General features: G+C 45.4%; 1 protein-coding gene across 4 annotated transcripts in view; it reads right to left on the reverse strand.

Moving 5' to 3' along the window:
- Positions 1–2,238: 2,238 nt before the first annotated feature.
- The window catches only part of PSEN1 (presenilin 1), a 111,630-nt gene continuing 93,213 nt past the window's right edge, over positions 2,239–20,655 (reverse strand). For all 4 annotated transcript variants that reach the window (XM_073552686.1, XM_073552687.1, XM_073552689.1 and 1 more), the window contains exons 9-12: positions 13,808–13,894; positions 11,912–12,088; positions 6,897–7,015; positions 2,239–3,539 (exon numbers count right to left, since the gene is read on the reverse strand). In XM_073552686.1, coding sequence (XP_073408787.1) covers positions 3,384–3,539; positions 6,897–7,015; positions 11,912–12,088; positions 13,808–13,894 — 539 coding nt within the window. In that variant the 3' untranslated portion in view covers positions 2,239–3,383. The remainder of the gene's footprint in view (positions 3,540–6,896; positions 7,016–11,911; positions 12,089–13,807; positions 13,895–20,655) is intronic.

The raw sequence follows: 20,655 nt of genomic DNA on the forward strand, positions 1-20,655 counted from the left end.
CAGATCCTGAGGTAAAAAAAGCTACCGGACGATGTAGCAGAGTCAGAGAGGTTGTTACAGGGGTATTGCTCAATCGATCCACCATATGGGCAGGGGGACGGAGCTATGGGGCTGATTCAGGGCATCCGAAAGCGCTGGTCAAATCTTCTCCATGCGTTCCGTGCGCTCACCCTCGTATCCATGAGGGGTACTAGTACCGTAAAGGAACCATCGCCAGAAGAATCAGCCCCAGTTGTCGCAGGAAAGTATACGAGGAGGTATTCTCCGCGTGCTTGCCTGTTATTGGTTCGGGGGAGAGCGGGCCGTAGAAAGGAACAGTGGCCCCCCCTTCACTCCGTTAATTAAAAAATAAAAATTTACAGAAAATTCAAAAATAAAATAAAAACGGTGGGGTCTGAAGCCAGACCCAAGTGCCTCCTACAGACACCAAGCAAAGAACTGGAGAAATCCCAGCCACCGAGAGGGTCTATACTGCAGGGGAGAAGCTAACTTTTTTCTGGTTTAGGCTAGTTTCACACTAGCGTTTTTGAGCGCAGCGACGGCCTGCGCACGGCTGCCGCTAAGCCCCGCCTCCGCCGGTAGCTCCGCCTACCGGCGCATGACGCTGCATGCGCCCTGCGTCCCCTATCTTTATCACTGGGGGCGCAGGCCGTGCGCAGTATGCGTTTGGCGGCGCATGCGCCTTTTTGACGGTGCGCAGGCGCAACCAAACTGCAGCAGGTTGCGTTTGGCGCAGGTCGGCGCCCCATCAAAAGGACGCATGCGCCGCCAAACGCATACTGCGCACGGCCTGCGCCCCCAGTGATAAAGATAGGGGACGCAGGGCGCATGCAGCGTCATGCGCCGGTAGGCGGAGCTACCGGCGGAGGCGCGGCAGGGGGCGGGGCTTAGCGGCGGCCGTGCGCAGGCCGTCGCTGCGCTCAAAAACGCTAGTGTGAAACTAGACTTACTTAGTTTCACATAGTGAGATAGCTAGCAAGATCGCTGAAGCATCACCAATTTTGTAACGCAACAGCGATCTCGCTACATGTGACAGGTAGCGGTGACCAGGACCCCGCTGCGATGTCGCTGATTGTGCTCGAATGTCCTGGGCCATTTTTTTATGTCGCTGATGTCCCGTTGGCCAGTGCGCATTGCTGTTTGACACCGACGAGCGACCTCGTTAGCAACTCAGAAATCATGGACGCAGGCGGGAGTCGTCAGAATCGCTGCTGTGTGACAAGGTCCCAACGACCGCCGAGGTCGTTATACGGATCGCTGCTGCGTCGTTGGGCAAGTCTGCCTGTTTGATGGCCATGTAGCGATCATGTAGCGATGCACCAGCGATCCTTACCAGGTCGTATCGTTGTCGGGATCGCTGGTGCGTCGCGTAGTGCAACGGTACCCTTAGAGACAAAGCACAAGTTTGTGCCCTAGAGACAGATTGGCTCAAACCTGGCTACTAGGCATTAGTGATGAGCAAACATACTTGGATAAGGAGTTATCTGAGCATGCTCAGGTGCTAACCAAGTATCTTTGGCGTACTCGAAAAATATGTTCGAGTCCCCGCTGGCAGCATGTCTCACGGCTGTTTGACAGGCACAACACATGAACGGATTGCCTGTCGAACAGCCGCGAGACATGCAGGAGTGGTGACTCGAACATATTAGAGCACGCGAAAGACACTCGGTTAGCACCCAGCATGCTCCGATAACACCTTATCCAAGCACGTTCGCTCACCACTACTAAGGGGTTGTCTTGGCATAGGTCATCAATAGTAAGTTGGTGAGAGTTCCATATCTGTTGCCCTCACTCATCAGCTATTATTTGCTCTGGCAGAGGCTGGATATAAACACTTTGAATAGAGCTGAGCTGACCTTCTCCATTCAATGCCTTTAAATCTGGCCACCGCCAGAAAACTGGTGGAGGTGTAAAGTGTTGGACCCCCACCAACCTGCTATTGATGGCCTGTGCCCAGACAAGCCCTTTAAAGTGTACCGATAATTTTACTTTTTCTGTTGTACTCCTTTACACTACCTGATGGATTGCTATGGATTTGGGTCACAAAGTCGCAGGATCTGGACCTTTAATGATCTGCAAGTCGTGCATGGAGGGAAGCGAAAACATGTAAAAAATAAATAAATAAATAAAATAAAATGATAGGTACGTCTTAAATCAATTAGGAATAATGGAGCTAGCAGAACAGTATATGTACAGTGGACGCTTTTCTCTGACTTCAGACAAATACCACCTCATGGAAACAGACCAAAAATATTTTATTAACTTTTTCCCTTTAAGAAAAACACATTTAAATGGCAGCCATTCATATTCTCCAGTGTGACACTCCTTAAAGCAGGCAAATTAAGGAAAAGCATGGAAAACAAAACAGTAGTTTATAACAATCTGGAGAGTAAAGTACTGATACTATTACTGCCCTGAGCCTGCAAAACAAACTGTTCCCACAGAACGGATGAACTGGGATTTGGTTCATTTACAATCCAAAATTTTCCAGATGTCGATATTTCTGGTGTATCAAAACCTCTTTCATGGATTTTCATACTGATTCCAATAAATGGTGTAATAAAAAGGGGAAAAAAATAATTATAGCAAAGAAGAAAAAAAAAAAAAAGTACATTTTATCTCCCCTCCCCCATCCCGCTTTTTTTGTAGGGAGACATCTACCCTGTAAGGTAATAAAAAAAAAAATCAAGGTCTTTTTCTACAAGTATGAGACAGCACTTCCTCCAAGTAAATATTTTTGCATTGAAATTTCATAAAAAAAAAAACAAAAAAAAAAACGGTTGAGGCAGAAGTTAACGTTAAAGTACTGGCATTTTCCAATAGTGTTTTGTTACAGGAAGATCATATTTGTTCTAGAGAGTATTGCTTTTAATGAAAAGTACTTGCTCTCCACACTTAGTGTGAATTTCAGCCACTGATGCCACATTCTCTGGTTGACTTTTTTTGCATTTCTTGATGGGAATTAAGTAAAAATCCTCAATGGTATTCGCACCATTTTACCATCCTTTGGTCGCATCTCTTATCTTGCTGCTGAAGGAGCTTTTTACTTTTTTGAATACAGTACAAGGGAAAGTATTTCTTGCATCACCTTAAAAAAGACTCCTTTATTATTTATTTATTTTTTTTTGCTGGTAAAAGGATTGCAAACATTCTGAAAACCTTTAACCATCAAAGCTCTGGGTAAGAAAATGGTCCAAAAATAATCAAAAAATGATACACAGGTTTGCTGCCTTTTCAGGACAAAGGGAGCAATTAAACCCTTTGACCAGGGGAAAAAATAAAAATAAAAAATAATCGGGAAAAGCAAAATACTTTACTAGTATGCATCCATGAACAGTCACATTGACGGAATCAAAAGTACAAAAAAAAATTGTCCAAAAAAGTTAAACATAAAACTGATGGAATGCCAACTGATCCATAAAAGGCCGCACTAAGTTGTCTGTAGCAAAATAGAATACAAGTCCGAATGTGATGGAGATGGGAAGTGCCGGCAATGCCTTCTTGAAGATTGCAAGAAGCAGGAGGGTAAGGCACAGGCCCTGTGAAAACAGCATCATTTTTCAAGGTTAGCCACCACTGTAGTAGTCGCACATTATTGTTAAAAAGGGATTCAAAAGGAGACTAGAATAAAACATTACAGAATGAATATAATCACGGATGAACAGTGGCCATTCTGTGAGGTGCATCTATTTTTCCAATCATCCCTAAATGAATTAGTACCCCTTGAAAAGGGTCTGAAACTTTAAGACGCAACAAACTATAATTGAAAAGCTATTGTACAAGAATACATGACGGATTGCGGAAATAAAAAAAATGAAAATAAAAAAAGCAAACCTCCCAACGAAGGCTAGTTTCACACTAGCGTTTATGAGCGCAGCGACGGCCTGTGCACGGCCGCCGCTAAGCCCCGCCCCCTGCCGCGCCCCGCCGGTAGCTCCGCCCACCGGCGCATGACGCTGCATGCGCCTTGCGTCCCCTATCTTTATCACAGGGGGGCGCAGGCCGTGCGCAGTATGCGTTTGGCGGCGCATGCTCCTTTTTGACGGTGCGCCGACGCAACCAAACTGCAGCAGGTTGCGTTTGGCGCAGGTCGGCGCACTGTCAAAATGACGCATGCGCCGCCAAACGCATACTGCGCACGGCCTGCGCCCCCAGTGATAAAGATAGGGGACGCAGGGCGCATGCGCCATCATGCGCCGGTGGGCGGAGCTACTGGCGGGGGCGGGGCTTAGCGGCGGCCGTGCGCAGGCTGTCGCTGCGCTCATAAACGCTAGTGTGAAACTAGCCTAAATAGATTCCTTCTTTAGTTGGTTAGAATGATCACGCTACCCATCGAAAAGGGAGGACTGACACTTTTTTATTGTTGCTCCACACTGTATACAGTGGAGAGAATAATGGTGGTAGTTCCTTCTTTGTTTTCATATATTGTTGTTTCACATGTAAAGCGCAATGGAATAAATGGCGCTATAAAAATTATAATAATAACTACTGTTGGCCAAGACTAAGGCGAGCACTTCACTTCATTCCGTCACAGAGAATAGCTGCAGCCCGTCAGTAATGGCAGATTGGCTGCAGTGTTCACGTGACTGCCAGGAGATACAGCGATGAGATCGCAAGAGCCTGTAGGTAAGCCATGCATTTTTTTTTTTTAATATAGTTTACGGAACAGACGATAGATATTAAGAAGGGGATGTCCAGTAGTGGACAACGCCATAAAATCATTGATCGAGCAACAAGTACCAAACTCCAGTTGGTCCTTGCCCGTCTTCTTGATGGATTTAATAGCAGCAGGATTGACCCTTGTGGTACTGACATCACTGTTTGAAGGGATTGTCCACTACTTTTCATTGATGACCAATCCTTAGGATTGATGACTTATGTCTGATCGGCCGGGATCCGACACCTGGCACCCCTGCCAGTAGTTATCTGTGTTGGCGGCTGGAAGTAGTCAATTGCAGAAAGCTCCATCTTCGGATAGTTGCCGCTGCAGGGTACTACACATCCGCTTCCTATTGATTTGAATAGGAGGAAAATGTGAAGTTGCCCTGCCTCGGCCACTACAAGAAGACGGCCAGCTCTGCAAGTGAGTACTTCCGGCCGCCAACACTGATAACAGCTGATCGGCGGGGTAACAGGTATCAGACCCTGGCCAATTAGATCATATCTTAAGGATAGGTTATCAATGAAAAAGTAGTGGAAAACCTCTTTAAATAGGAATCAGTAAGGGTGGAAGCGTTTAGTTACAAAAAGAACCGAATCAGAACTTACAGTTGTGCTCAAAAGGTTACATACCCCAGCAGAATTTTTTCAGAGAATATGAATTATACCACCAAAACTTTTTCTCCACTCATGGTTAGTGGTTGGGTGAAGCCACTTATTGTCAAAATACTGTGTTTTCTCTTTTTAAATCATTTTAACCCAAAACATCCAAATGACCCTGATCAAAAGTTCACATACCCTGGTGATTTTGGCCTGATAACATGCACAGAAGTTGACACACATGGGTTTGAATGGCTACTAAAGGTAGCATCTTCACTTGAGGCCTGTTTGCTTGTAATCAGTGTGTGTGCATAAAAGCTGAGTGAGTTTTTTGGGATCCAGACACACTATTGCATCTTTCATCCAGTCACTGACGTTTCTGCATTGTGAGTCATGGGGAAAACAAAAGAATTGTCAACGGATCCACAGGAAATGGCAGTTGAAAACAAGATATACAAAACGATATCCAAGGAATTGATAATGCCAGTCAGCAGCATTCAAACTGTGATTAACAAATGGAAAATCAGGGGCTCTGTAAAAACAAAACCCCGGTAAGGTAGACCAACAAAAATGATGTCCACAACTGCCAGGAAAATTGTTCAGGATGCAAAGAAAAACCCACAAATAACATCAGCAGAAATACTGGACTCTCTGAAAACTAGCGGTGTGGCTGTTTCAAGACGCACAATAAGGAGGCACTTGAAGGAAAATGGACTGCATGGTTGAGTCACCAGAAGAAAGCCATTACTGCACAAATGCCACAAAATATCTCGCCTACAATACACAAAACAGCACAGAGACAAGCCTCCAAACTTCTGGAACAAGGTAATTTTGAATGATGAGACCAAAATTGAACTTTTTGGCCACAACCATAAACGATACATTTGGAGAGAAGTCAACAAGGCCTATGATAAAAGGGACACCATTCCTACTGTAAAGCATGGAGGTGGATCGCTGGTGTTTTGGGGATGTGTGAGCTACAAAAGGTACAGGAAACTTGGTCAAAGCTGAAGGAAAAATGAATGCAGCACGTTATCAGCAAGTACTGGAGGCACATTTGCAATCATCAGCCCGGAAGGTGCGCATGGGACGTACTTGAACGTTCCAACATGACAACGATCCAAAACACAAGGCCAAGTCGACCTGTCATTGGCTACAGCTGAACAAAGTGAAGGTTCTGGAGTGGCCATCTCAGTCTCCTGACCTCAATATCATTAAGTCACTCTGGGGAGATATCAAGCACGCAGTTCATGCTACACAGCCCAGGAATTTACAGAAACTGGAGGCTTTTTGCCAAGAAGAGTGGGCAGCTCTACCTTCTGAGAAAATAAAGAACCTCATCCACAACTACCACAAAAGACATCAAGCTGTTATTAATGTTAGAGGGGGCAATACACGGTTGTAAGAAATGGGGTATGTGAACATTTGATCAGGGTCATTTGGATGTTTTGGGTTGTCATTTTATGTAAAAAGAGAAAACACAGTAGTTTGACAATAAATGGCTTCACCCAATTACTAACCATGAGTGGAGAAGAAGTTTTGGTGTTATCATACATATTCTCTGAAAAAGACCAACAAATCAAAAATTCTGCCGGGGTATGTAAACTTTTGAGCACAACAGTATATGTATCACTTACAATCAGTATCGCAACAAAACAAGCCAGGGTCGTATTCCAGTCACCACTGGCTGTGGCTGAAGCTTTTCCCACAAGGACACTGTAGAAGATGAAGTCTCCAAGTCCAAGTTTCACACCCCCTGGAAAAAGAAAAAAAGTTAAAATATAATAAGAAACAATAACGATAACTCTGATTGTAGAGAAAATTGGTGAGGAGAATGATTATTTTACTTACAATAATGATTATTTACTTCCTACAAGAAGAATTTACTTCAACAAGCATTTTCTTAAGACGCTGTCAAATACATCTGCACATTCGTATGGACTAAGGCTGGTTTTACACTTGCCGTGTTTTTGCTAGCCGTTTTGGCAACCCTAATGCATTTCTATGGATGGGGTCGCAAAAATTAGTAGGAGGGCCGTGCTCCATATGGCTGTGAGCTTACTGTGGGCTTACGGACAGGGATGCAATGCATTTCAAAGGTACCGCAAAAACGTTAGCTTGTTTTTGCGGTATACCGTATTTGCGGGGAAAAACGGCGATCCGAGGTTTTTTGCAGCCCGTTTTTGCGGAAGAACGTGGAAATTACAGCCATACGGCCCGCAAAAACGGACATAAAAAAACACGGCAAGTGTAAAACCAGCCTTACACAAATTGCAGAGACGGTCAACCTTGCACAAATGTCCCCATGTGAGCCAGGAGGGGTAGAGAAGACAGCAAAGTGTGCCTGAAGGTCAGGAGTCAACCATAGATAGGAATTCACAGAGTGGCGTTGGGGTGTACTGGCAGTGCTAGGTTTTATAAAGATGATCGATATTTTATTATATCTTTTCATGGGACGACACTGAAGATCTGACACTGTTACAATATGCAGTAGTCAGTGTACAGCTTGTATATCAGTGTAAATTTGATGCTCACGCAACTCACACAATCATTAATGTCTAAACCACTGGCAACAAAAGTGAGTACACCCCATAAGAGAAAATGGCCATATTGTGGCCAATTAACCATTTTGCCTCCCCGATGTCATGTGGCTCAGTGTTACAAGGTCTCAGGTGTGACCATGACCATACAGCAGTTTAACCCCTTAATGACAGCCAATGCGTCTTTTTACTGACCTGAGATATAAGGGAATATCATCCCCATACAGGTGACAATCCAGCAGCTGTCAGCTGTACACTATAGCTGACAACTTGCTGTATCACAAAGATCAGTGTTGGCACCGTTCATATCTGTTTAACCCCTTAGTTGCTGCTGTCAAAAGTGACTACATCAAATGAATGGTTAATAGATTGTGGGGACTTCCGCTTTAATCTAATTGACACACCAAGATGATTGTGTGGTCCTGATGTTTACCATAGCAGTTCATGGTCAAATAGCGGCCTTAAGCCCCCGTTAGACGCTGCGATATCGCTAGCAATATCGCTGTAAAGTCACCGATTTTGTGACGTTGCAGCGATATTGCTAGCGATATCGCTGCATGTGATACCTACCTCCGACCGGCTCCCCCGCTGGTTATCGCTGATTGCGCGAGAAGCTCCTGGACCATTCCTCGTCGTCCACTTCCTGCGGCGCTTCCTGCTGTGACGACGAGCGACGCGTGGAGCCGGGCGGGAGGACGCAGGATCGCCGCGTCTGACAGGTAAGTAGCGATCCCCGTCCCCTGTGATGTTGCTGGTGAGATCTGCCTGTGTGGCAGCTCACTAGCGACCACCTAGCGATGCACCAGCGATCCTGACCGCGTCATATCGCTGGTCGGGATCGCTGGTGAGTCGCTAGGTGTAACGGTACCCTTAAAGTCTGCTAGCTACAGCGGTCAGTTCCGAACTTACCAACATTTAGGTGGTAAGCAAACACTTTTTCATTCCTGCTATACCACTTTGCATTAATTCCTGAAAATCACCGGAAGGGTAAATAAACTATCTGACAGACGTTTTCAATAAGTCACCCTGTGGGTGATCAGACCATAAGCCGCACACTGCATCACATTGATCTGCATGACTGTCATCCCAAAAGGAAGCCTCTTCTAAAGGTGATGCACAAGAAAGTCCACAGATTGCTGAAGACAAGCAGACTAAGGACATGACATACTGGAACCATGTTCTGTGGTGCGATGAGACCAAGATAAACTTATTTGGTTCAGATGGTGTCAAGCGTGTGTGGCGGCAACAAGTTGAGTAGTACAAAGACAAGTGTGTCTTTCCTACAGTCAAGCGTGGTGGGAGTGTCATGGTTTAGGGCTGCAGGAGTGCGATCGGCTGTGGGGAGCTACAGGTCATTGAGGGAACCATGAACATCAACGTGTACTGTGATATACTGAAGCAGAACATGATGGCCCCTTCCCTTCCGAGACTGGACCGCAGGGCAGTATACCAACAAGATAACGACCCCAAACACACCTCGAAGACCACTACCGCCTTGCTAAAGAAACTGAGGGTAAAGATGCTGGACTGGCCAAGCCCTCTCCGGACCTAAACTTTATTGAGCTTCCTCAACAGAAGGTGAAGGAGCGCAAGGTCTCTATCATCCACCAGCTCCGTAATGTTGTCATGGAGAAGTAGAAGAGGCTTCCGGTGGCCCTAGATGAAGCTCTAGTGACATCCATGTACTAGAGAGATAAGGCAGTGCGTAAAAGTAATGGTGGCCACACAAAATATTCACACTTTGGGCACAATTTGGCCATCTTCACTTAGGGGTGTACTCACTTTTGTTGCCAGTGGTTTACACATTAATGGATCTGTGAGTTATTAAGAGGGCAAACCAAGTTTACACTAATATACAATATGTCCCATGAAAAGTTTAAAGATATTTACAAAAATGTAAGGGGTGTACTCACTTTTGTGATCTACTGTAAATGTGTATATCATATCAGTAAATGTAGGCAACCCCTTTTTTGTGCAAGAAAACTTCACATTTGCTTTGCTCAGGTACGTCAGATTTAATTATGTTTCAGGAATTTAAACTTCAATTTAAACAATTATGTTACATGTTATATTAAAAGGGTCCAACAGTAAAAACAAGTCATTAGCTAGGAACAGGATGGGTGACAAGTTACTCATCAGTGGGGGTCCGTACACTTGGACCCTCAGCGATGGGCAGAATAGAGAATATATGTAACCAGACTACTCTGACAGTTGCCCCAATTCATTCCCAACAGGGCTGATGGAAAAAGCAGAGCATAGCGCTTGGTAGCCCCATAGGGAATTAATGGAGTGGCACGTTAGATGTCTGATCATCCTTCCATTTATTCACTTGGAGCTGCTGGAAAAAATGGTGAGCAACGCTTGGCAGCCCCATAGTGAATGAATGAGCTGTGGTTAAGCATGTGCACTACTGCTTCATTTTAACACAGATAAACGTTCCCTGTTCTGCCGATCAGTGCAGATCCCAGCGGTCGGATCCCCCCGACCACAATCACATTCATCCCACAAATAAAGTTTGCGAGACCCAATTGTTCAGCCATTACATCTTCAGCCAATTGCCACTACTTTGCCACCATCTACCTCCGAGCAACCTGACGTAATAAGCTGGTTACAGAGCCTACGTGTGCAACTCAATGGTATCAAGACCATTTGTGAAGAGCTCTGCTGCAGAGACAACACAAGTTCCTTCAAGGGCCGCCCCATTCAAGAACGTGTGCAAAAAAAAAAAGTAATAAAGCAAAAAGCTGGATGGTGGAAATTTTTTTTTTACACTCTTAAGACAAAATGAGTGCATAGAAATGGTACATACATAGCTGTTTAGGCAAAGTGTCTACACCAGCATTAAAGGTCACGATGCGCTGCCGTCTGCCAAGTCATAGTAAAGAGCGAAGAGAGGAACCAGGAAAAGACTACTTTGCCACTTTCGAGCTCACATGAGCAAGCGGAACGCAGAGCAATCTTTATATTTGTGGTGGGAATGAATTAATATAGACACAAACATAATTCTGATCTTGATATTTTAAGTCAAAGCTCCATTTTCAAAGATATACTAGGAAACAGTAAGAATACAAAATGCTTCATAGCTGTGGGCGCCACTTTACATTTCTTATGTATCTATAAGTGAGTGGAGCGGATTACACAACAGCTTGTAGTGTAGAGGTCATTCCCTAATCCCGATTTTAATCTTTGGAATATCTCCATAATTGGAACTTTAATTTTTCAGATCAAAATATATAAAAAAAAAGTTAAAACTAAAGTCGTAGCCCCAGAAAAAGATTGCCACATAAGTGCTGCCTAGGGTAAGCAGGCAATATACAGAAGCCACCGCGCGGAGGGTTGGAGAATGTATACAGTATAGTCCTTAAGCTGTTCTTTAGTCATAAACCAATGGGCCATCTGCACAGTAACATCGAATAGGTATGTGTCTGTCCTGTGTTCACTCAGACCTTCTGCACATACCGACGAAACGTGCCGGGGGCTATGAGATGGCCCCGAAAGAATCTCATTACACTGCCTGTAGGAAAAAATTTTGATAAAAAAATGTGTTCTGTAAGAGCACACGCCTGGGAGCACTAATCATCTTGGACAGTTTTGTTTCAAAGCAAAATTGGGTGTGAGATACATAGCTGCAGCTTTTAGTCCAGCAAGTCTCACCCGGTGCAGGTACCCCCCATATTAAGCACTTTGATTACATAACTACATTACACTACCGGGAGGTGAAAGAGCAGGTTTGATCGCAAATATTTTTATACAATCAAGTATTGATCCAGTTCTAGAAATATTGAAAATAATTTCTAATTTTCTAATAAATACAAATATACATGGAAAAACCTGCTGACAGGTTCCCTTTCCGCACCTTTGACATAAGCCAATGATTAGTTCAGCAAACAGTAAACTTTTCTGTGCAGGGAAGCATATCCCGTTTTTTGTTAAACGTGCTGCCAACAATAATGAAGGACAATTGATTGTTTAAGCAACTCCTCTCCTTATCGTTGCTAGGCGAATGTCCTTCAATGTGAAGTGGGGGGGGGTTTCATTTAAGGCTGATTATTCTGATTATTTTATTTTTAATTTCTCAGAGGAATTCAATGATAAAGGAGTTGAACACTTACGTTCTTCGGGGTCTTCACTCGGAGGAGCATTGCTAGGCAGAGCTTGTACAGCTGCCCGCGACTCAGGGGTAGAGTTCAGTGGGCCGATTCTGGCATTACTTTGTAATTCCCATTCAGGATCAAACCCTCCATCATCATCACCCAACGTGGCGCCATCACTACCTGACTCTACCAAAGCTTTGTCAGATATAAAAAGTAAAAAAAAAAAAACATAGTTATTAGCAAATACAATTAAAATAGTGCAAAATTACTCCATTAGGCATACAAAATTACCATAACAAAAGTACAGTTTGTGCAGAAACAAATCCCAGTCCATGGAAGCAATCAATTCAAGATCAGTCTTAGGTCTTATTCACAAATCAGTGATTTTATCGTATGAAAAAAAAAGGTCTAAGGCCTGTTTCACACTTCCGTTTTTTCAAATCCGTCAAAATCCGTTGTTTTCCGTAAAAAAACGGATCCGCCATTTTTTGCAGGATCCGTTTTTTTTGTCCCATAGACTTCCATTACGGTTACCGTGGATCCGTCAAAAAAACGGATCCGTTTTTAAAAAAACGGATCCGTTTGCATCAGTTTCCGTCAAAAAAACGGAAACGGATCCGTTTGGCGGACACAAAAACGGAAGTGTGAAACAGGCCTAAGTTTCATTAGTTTTTCTTGGATGAGAAAAAAAATTCAGTTTTTTTCCTATACTGCAGGCTGTGAAATATGGAAAGCAATTGAATGGCATTCAGAGTGCTACCCGATTTTTTCATTGACACATAGACTTGCCTTGCTGATATTATAACCTAATAAATTATATAAAATATTAGTACACATCTTATCAACCTACTGTTGCTCCTATGCTGGACCTTCAAAGGACCTGAACGTGAGCAGTGTATATCTAGGTCCACTAATGTCAGGTTTCTCAATATGTGGCCAGAGAAGCCAATTGCTGACCGCAGTAGTGACCTCCATGATGTTGACCCAGTACTGCTACAGTCAGTGATTGAGGTAAGCGCCGAGACGGGTGCGGCAGTGGCTCAGGACAGAGTACGCAATACTTTTGCTATTTTAGATAATGGTCAACAGTTTCTAAATGATGTCACAGAGATGGAAAACCACTTTACAGCTACAGGATAGTTAATCATTAGTAGATCGGTGGGAGTCCGACACTTGGCACCCCACCGATCAGATATATTTTGCTCCAACAGATATAGGACGTAAACAGTCAACTCAGTGTATCGGCGGCTGCTGACGATTACAGCAAAGCTCCTCTGCGAAGAACAAGAGCTGCGCTGCAATAGCCGGCAATTACCGCTACACTTTGAAAACAGCTGATCGATGGGGTCATGTGGTGCAAGAGCCCATCGGTGTGATATTGATGACCTGTCCTGTATATAAGTCATCAAATATCTATGCTCAGACAACCTTTAGATTGATCACTTTGTTACACTGGTTACAATACTTATAGAGCTGCTTACAATATCACACGCAAACATGGTAGCACGGAATCTGCATTTATGTACATAACATCCAAAGCACCGGGAGTCATTCGCACGGAACACGTTTATGTCTACGGTAAGCCTTTGAGAAGACATCAAAGCAACGAGTGGTCACTGCATCCCCGACTTTATCACATGCTTTAGATAAATGGAGGACATTCCAGAATATGACCAAGGGCTAATTCTTTTCAAAGGAGAGAACTAAAAATGAATTGTAATAATTCTTAGAATATGTGAATAAGTGCAGTGAAATGGCAGGCATGTAAGACAAGTAACTGTTCAGATGCCTGTACATTTTTTGGGAACATAAGTCATTGTTGTTACAATGTTCAACAGATCTTCTGTATACAAAACCCAGGAGATTGCAAACACACAATGTGCGCACAACAATCACGACAGAGCTGCCCCCTACCTTGCGAGTTGTGTGACGGTTGCTTTGACCCACTCTGTGTGAAGCCTGGATCTCCATCGGCCATCTTCACTAACCAGATCATTGTAGCTGAAGACCACAGAAAAAAAAAATCCAATATATTATGAGATTTTACTGACTTGTTTATGTAAATCAGAATAATTCTATAATCAAACTAATAAATTAAAAAGGCTTATTCTCAACAATGATCTTCAGGAAGGCACTGCTCCCTGGCCTCCCAACTTCCTGAGTGCCGGGGAGCAGTGCGCTCCCAATGATTGACAATTTGGGGTAGCAGTATCATCAATTCACTGGTCTGAACTGTAAACTCTCCGATGAGGCTATAAGAAATAGTTTTGCCTCTGTAGCATCTGTAGTGCGCAGGGGCACTGAATCAGCGATCTGGCAGTCTTCAGAGCACCGCTTACAAGCGCTACAGAAAAGAGCTTGTAATCACTGAGCTCCTAACCTAGGGGATTGGCCACCGCTAACAAACTACAGAGGTAGGCAGCAACCTAGTCAAGAGGTCTAACGACATAAAAAATGAAAAAAAAAAATAAATTTATTTTCTTGATAACAAAGATTCATTTAACAACAAGTAAATTGCAAAGTTAGTTGATTTCACCAAAACCACCATGGTTACTTACCGGTAGCCGGTTTTTCTGGAACCCATGACAGCACACCTGAGAGAGGGATCCGCCCCACCAGGACAGAAACCTACTGATATATAAGGGGTGGCACCTCTCCCCGCTTCAGTTGGTTACAGAGCATTGAGAGGACTTCCCGGTTAGTCACATGTTTATCCAACACCACATCACACAAATGCACCCTACTAACGTGCACACCCATACGGTGAAAAGGGGGGGGGGGGAATATATGGGTGCTGTCATGGGTTCCGGAAAAACCGGCTACCGGTAAGCAACCATGGTGGTTTTCCCTTCACCCATGACAGCACACCTGAGAGATTTTTGGAGATTCAATACACCTTAGGGAGGGACCACCGCTTGCAGCACCCTTCTACCAAAGGTTAAGTCAGCAGAGGAGGACAGATTTAATCTATAGTGCTTAAAGAAAGTTGACGGTGAGGCCCAGGTAGCGGCCTTACAGATTTGCTCAATTAATACCTCTGCCTTTTCAGCCCAGGAGGTCGCCACGGCTCTGGTGGAAGGAGCCTTGATGCAGTCAGGAATCGGAACACCACTAGCTGCGTAGGCTACACTAATGGTTTCCCTGATCCATCTGGCAATAGTCCCTTTTGATACTCCATAGCCCTTTCTGCCACCCTGGAAGGCTACAAATAGGGACTGGGACCTCCTCCACTGGCTAGTCACTGATATATACTCTAACAGGGCTCTTTTAACATCCAGTTTGTGGAACTTCTCCTCCCCGGAGTTTTTTGGATTCTCACAGAAGGAGGGGAGGACAATCTCCTGGCTACGGTGGAAATCTGATACCACTTTAGGTAGGTAAGCGGGGTCTGTTTTTAGGACGACCCTGTCCTGGGTATAAGGTGGATTCACTGAGAGGGCCTGCAAGTCACTTACTCTACGGGCCGATGTAAGGGCCACTAAAATAATGGTCTTTAGGGTAAGATATTTTACCGGCAGTTGCTGAATTGGTTCAAACGGCTCTTTCGTAAGGGCTTCTAACACCAGGTTTAAATCCCACAGGGCTATTCTTGGTGATGGGATCGGTCTGGACCTATGGCAGGATTTAATGAATCTAGCTACCCATCTGTTTGCTGCTATGTTGCAGTTATATAGCGCGAATAGTGCGGACACCTGCACTTTAAGGGTATTTACCGCTAAACCTAGCTGTAATCCTGCCTGTAAGAATTCTAAGATGGCCTTAATCGGGGATTTTTGCTCCAACGGCTTTCCCAGGAACTGTAGAAACTTCTTCCATGTCCTACCATATATTTTAGTTGTTACTGGCTTCCTACTTTTCAACAGCGTAGCCCCAACCCCAGAGAAAAACCTCTATCCCTTAAAAGTGACCTTTCAAATTCCACGCCGTCAGATGGAATCCTTTGACTTGCGTGTGGAATATTGTACCGTGAGCTAGCAGGTCTGGGATCTCTGGTAGTACCTATGGATCCGAGAGGGACATCATTTGCAGTAGCGAGAACCAGGGCCTTTTCGGCCAGAACGGGGCTATTATGATCACTCTGGCCTGATCTTCTCTTATTTTCCTCACAACTGCTGGGATTAGAGCTACTGGAGGAAATGCATAGCCTAGTTTGAAATTCCACGGAATTTGCAATGCGTCCACCGCCTATGGTTTTTCTTTTGGGTTTAATGAACAAAACCTCTCTACCTGTCTGTTGGTTTTGTTGGCAAAGAGGTCTACTACCGGTTCTCCCCAGAGTTGTACTATCTTCTGGAACACTAACTGATTTAGGGTCCATTCTCCTTGCCTTAGTATATTGCGGCTCAGGAAGTCGGCTTCTACGTTTTCTACTCGTCTTATATGTAGTGCCGTCAGGGAGAGTAGATGTTGCTCTGCTCTGTGAAAAATCTTGTTGGCCGCGTTCATTAAGGAGTGTGACCTTGTTCCTCCCTGGTGGTTGATATACGCCACTGTCACTTTGTTGTCCGACATGATCCGGACATTGCGGCGTTTTAGACTGGGAATAAAGATTTGATTTTTAAGGCTTTGTATACTGCCCGTAGTTCTCTTAAGTTGGAGGATGCATTTTGCTCTTTGGGCCCCCAGGGTCCCTGGGCCGCTTGTCCCCTTAGGTGCGCCCCCCACCCCGAGGAACTTGCGTCCGTCAGGATTATGTCGGACACTGGTCTGTGCCATAACATCCCTGACACCAGGTTTGTCCTGTCTAACCACCATCTGAGAGAGTTTTTGACCTTTAAGGAAAGCTCCAGCCTTCCTTCCAAACACCCTCTTAGCGATTTCTGTGCTGATTTTCTGCCTGAAGTTGGCGGGTATGAAATTGTGCCCATCTGACCGCTGGAATACATGCTGTCAGGGTGCCTAGTAAGTTGTACTGTGAGCTCTTAGTGACTGGGCTTTAAGGGAGATACCAATACTGCAATGAGGCACCTGCGGCCGTTCCACGTGGTTCTATATAACAAGTGGACGCAGTATCCACTGCGAATCCAAGGTGGATACTGCGTCCACTTGTTATATAGAACCACGTGGGACGGCCGCAGGTGCCTCCTTGCAGTATTGGTATCTCCCTTAAAGCCCAGTCACTAAGAGCTCACAGTACAACTTATTGTACATTGATGAAGGTCCTAGACCGAAACATCTGTATGTATGTACTGCAATTCATTAAAACCACCTTTCTGCATCAGAATCTTTTGGGTGTGTGCCAAGTCTATATAAATTTTAGGGTGCCTAGTAAGGACATCGCGCCTCTCAGGGTCGTGTGAGGTTGGTCTAGGGCTGCCAAAGTCATATTCCTCACCTTTTCCATCTTGGCATCTGGTAACAGACAAGTTTGTTGTTCTGAGTCCAGGATGAACCCTAGAAAAATCTGTCTCCTTAGTGGTTGTAGTTTTGATTTCTTGATATTTACCATCCACCCGAGTCTCTGTAGGGTATTTGCTACCCTTTCTACCTGCTCTGTGCAGTGTCGTTCTGAGTTGCCCACTATTAGAAAATCATCCAAATAGGGTATTATAATTGTGCTGTGGATTTGGAGGAAGGCTGTCATCTCCGTTACGACTTTCGTGAACACTCTCGGGGCTATGGATATGCCGAATGGAGGGGCTCTGTATTGAAAATGCCTGAGATTGCCATGGATGTAGAGAGCTACTCTTAAGTATCTTTGATAATCTGGGTGGATCGGGATGTGATAATAGGCATCCTGTAATCGACTACGGCCATAAAACAATTGTGGTGTAGTAGTTTTATGGCCGAAGTTACCGACTCCATTTTGTAGGTATGGTTTTCTATCCACTGATTGAGGCTTTTGAGGTTTATAATTTTTCTGAATGACTGGTCCGGTTTTTTTTTATCAGGAAGAGAGGTGAGTAGAAGCCTGTTCTCTCCGGTCCGCTTGGGACTTCGGTCAGAACGTGTTTGTCTAGCAGACTTAAGATTTCTGACTCCAGGGCCAATTGTTCCTCTATCCTCTTCCTGACGGGGGTCACCACAAATGATGCTTTCGGTCACTGAAAGAACGGGATTTTGAGGCCTTTTCTTATAATGTTTAAGATCCAGGCATTGGAAGAGATACCTTCCCAGGCCTGGGAAAAGAGCATCAGTCTCCCCCCTACCGGGATGTCGGCGTCATTGTGAGGATTTTTTTGCGGATGAGGTGGCTCCTCCGAACATGAATCCAGACTCCTTCTTCCTTTTGTGCTCCCATCTTTTCCTATCCCCCAGAGGACGGTTCCTGTTGAATTTTCCTCTCTGAAAGTAAGGCCTTCTTTAATCTCCTGGAAATCTGGGGAAGCCCTTCTTTCTATCACTTGCTTTTTCCAGGATGTCATCTAAATTTTTTCCAAATAAAAATTGTCCATCACATGGAAGACAGCACAACTTAGCTTTAGATTGTAGGTCTCCTGGACAACCTTTAAGCCATAATGCGCGCCTTGCGACGTTTGATAACCCTGCTGCTCTCGCCGTCAGTCTCATGGAATCGGCGGAAGCGTCAGCCAAAAAAGCTGCTGCTCCGTGTAGAAGATACATATCCGCCAGAATTTTTTCCCTCGAGACCTCTGAAGTGGGTCTCTCTTCCAGCTGCTGTAGCCAAATGATTAAGGATCGTGCTGTGCAGGTGCCGGCTATTGCCGGTTTTAGTCCTCCTGCCGCTGCTTCCCATGTATGTCTTAGGTAGGAATCCGCTTTTTTATTCAGCGGGTCTCTCAGCACACCTGAGTCTTCCAGGGGCAGGGCCGATTTTTTGGATGACCTAGACACTGCTGTGTCAATCTTTGGGACTTTGTCTCATATTTCCGCGTCTTTATGCTCAAACGGGTATCTCCTTTTAGAGGAGGAGGGAAGTGCTCCTGATCTTTCAGGCTTCTTCCATTCTCTTGGACTTTCTCATTGACTGGAAAGGTGCGCTTCCTTCTTTCCTGTAGACCCCCGAACATGACGTCTTCTAGAGACTTAGTCATTTTTTCCTCCTGTAGGCCCATGGTTACCCAAATGGCTTTGAGGAGAGCATCCGTATCCTCTACCGGAAAACACGGCTTGCCACCCGTGTCACTATCAGAGGAGGAGGAGGACAGGTGTTCGGCCTGATATTCAGCTGAGGAGGAGTCTGATGAAGAACTAGGGGAGTCTTTCCTACTCTTTTTCTTTAACAACACTTTAAGTGAGCCTTCCACCTCGGACCTGATGACTGATCTGAGGTTAGTTGCAAAGCTCGGCGCCTCCTCCGCCATGGTTCGCTGGATACAGCTGGCGCAAAGGTCTTTCTGCCAATCTCTCACTAGGGGGCTCCTATATATGGCACAATCCCTATTATTTCTCTTGCTCCCTGCTTTTTTGGCCTTTTCCTAAGGAAAATAATACACAAAAAAGATCCTATTAACATCATTCTAACATTCACGGAGATCACTCACCACCCATAAAGTCGGGTACCGGACTCGGAGGCTGTGGTGGAGCACGTGACCTGTGCTCTCTGGACATCAAGGAATCTCCCGACCTGTGGCTCAGGCGACTGCTGCTTTTGCCGCTCGAACGGCTGCCATGTTTGCGAGCGGAGGTTTGGGATTGGGGCAGAGATGGTGATCGTTCCTGCTCTGACCCCATGGTTTTACCTGGCCGCCCTGCCGTCCTTCCTCCTTTAAATAGGTCCGTCCCGGTGAGCGTCCCTCCTCTTTCTCCCCTCCCCCCTGCGACCGCCGGCCGCCGCAATTCTTTTTAATGCGGTCGGCGTCGCACCAGGCACCATCTTGCTGTCGCGTCTGTGACGTCATCCGGCGCGTCCCAGGATGCCCCGCACCGCTGACGTCAGACTGCGGAAACCGCCCCCGGCTCTCCCTGCCATGTCGTGAGGGAGAAGGTTCGGGCGCGCGAGGGGAGGGAGGTACGGAGGAGTGCCCCGAATTACAGAGGCCGCCTGACCGCACCCGCACGAACCCGGAAACTGCGCATCCAGGAGACTGACGGCCAGCGCTGCAGGTAAGCCGACTTGCTCTTCCCGCGCCGGGACGGCCCTGGGCTCTTTCATCCATGACAGGCACCGCCGCTGTCAGACTGGGATTCCCTTCCTAGGACAGGAACCCAAATGAAGCGGGGGAGAGGTGCCGCCCCTTATATTTCAGTAGGTTCCTGTCCTGGCGGGGCAGATCCCTCTCTCAGGTGTGCTGTCATGGGTGAAGGGAAAACTTTACAAATTTATCCATATGACTAAAATATGCTGTTTAGCAATGAGCGAGCGTGCTCGGATAAGGTGTTATCGGAGCATGCTCACGTGCTGAGTGCCTTCAGCATGCTCGAACAATATGTTCAAATCCCTGCGCCTGTATGTCTCGCGGATGTTAGACAGCATGTTAGATTGCCTGTTTGTTAGACAACCCCTGCATGCCTTGGGGCTGTAGAACAGCAGGGAGACATGCAGTCACGGGGACTCGAACATATTATTCGAGTACGCCAAAGATGCTCGGTTAGCACAAGAGCATTCAACTATAGGTCAGGTGGTGGAAACTCAAGATACGTTGTTCCTGCCAGAGAGGAAAACATTGTAGTGCATTGTATTGTGTCGAGAAGGAAAAAAAAAAAAAAAAAAAGAGCAAGGGGAAGACAACCATTCTAATTGATAAATAATTCAGCTGTAATTATTCTCGGATATGAAAATGATTGCAAAAGGCTGGTAAATAAGAATTTAAGCTTTTTTTTCCTAAAGACAGTGGCAAATAACCCTGGAAATCCCCATT

The sequence above is a fragment of the Dendrobates tinctorius genome, unplaced genomic scaffold (assembly GCF_039654945.1).
Source record: "Dendrobates tinctorius isolate UK_male_01 unplaced genomic scaffold, ASM3965494v1 ptg000194l, whole genome shotgun sequence".
NCBI classification, from domain to species: Eukaryota; Metazoa; Chordata; class Amphibia; order Anura; family Dendrobatidae; genus Dendrobates; species Dendrobates tinctorius.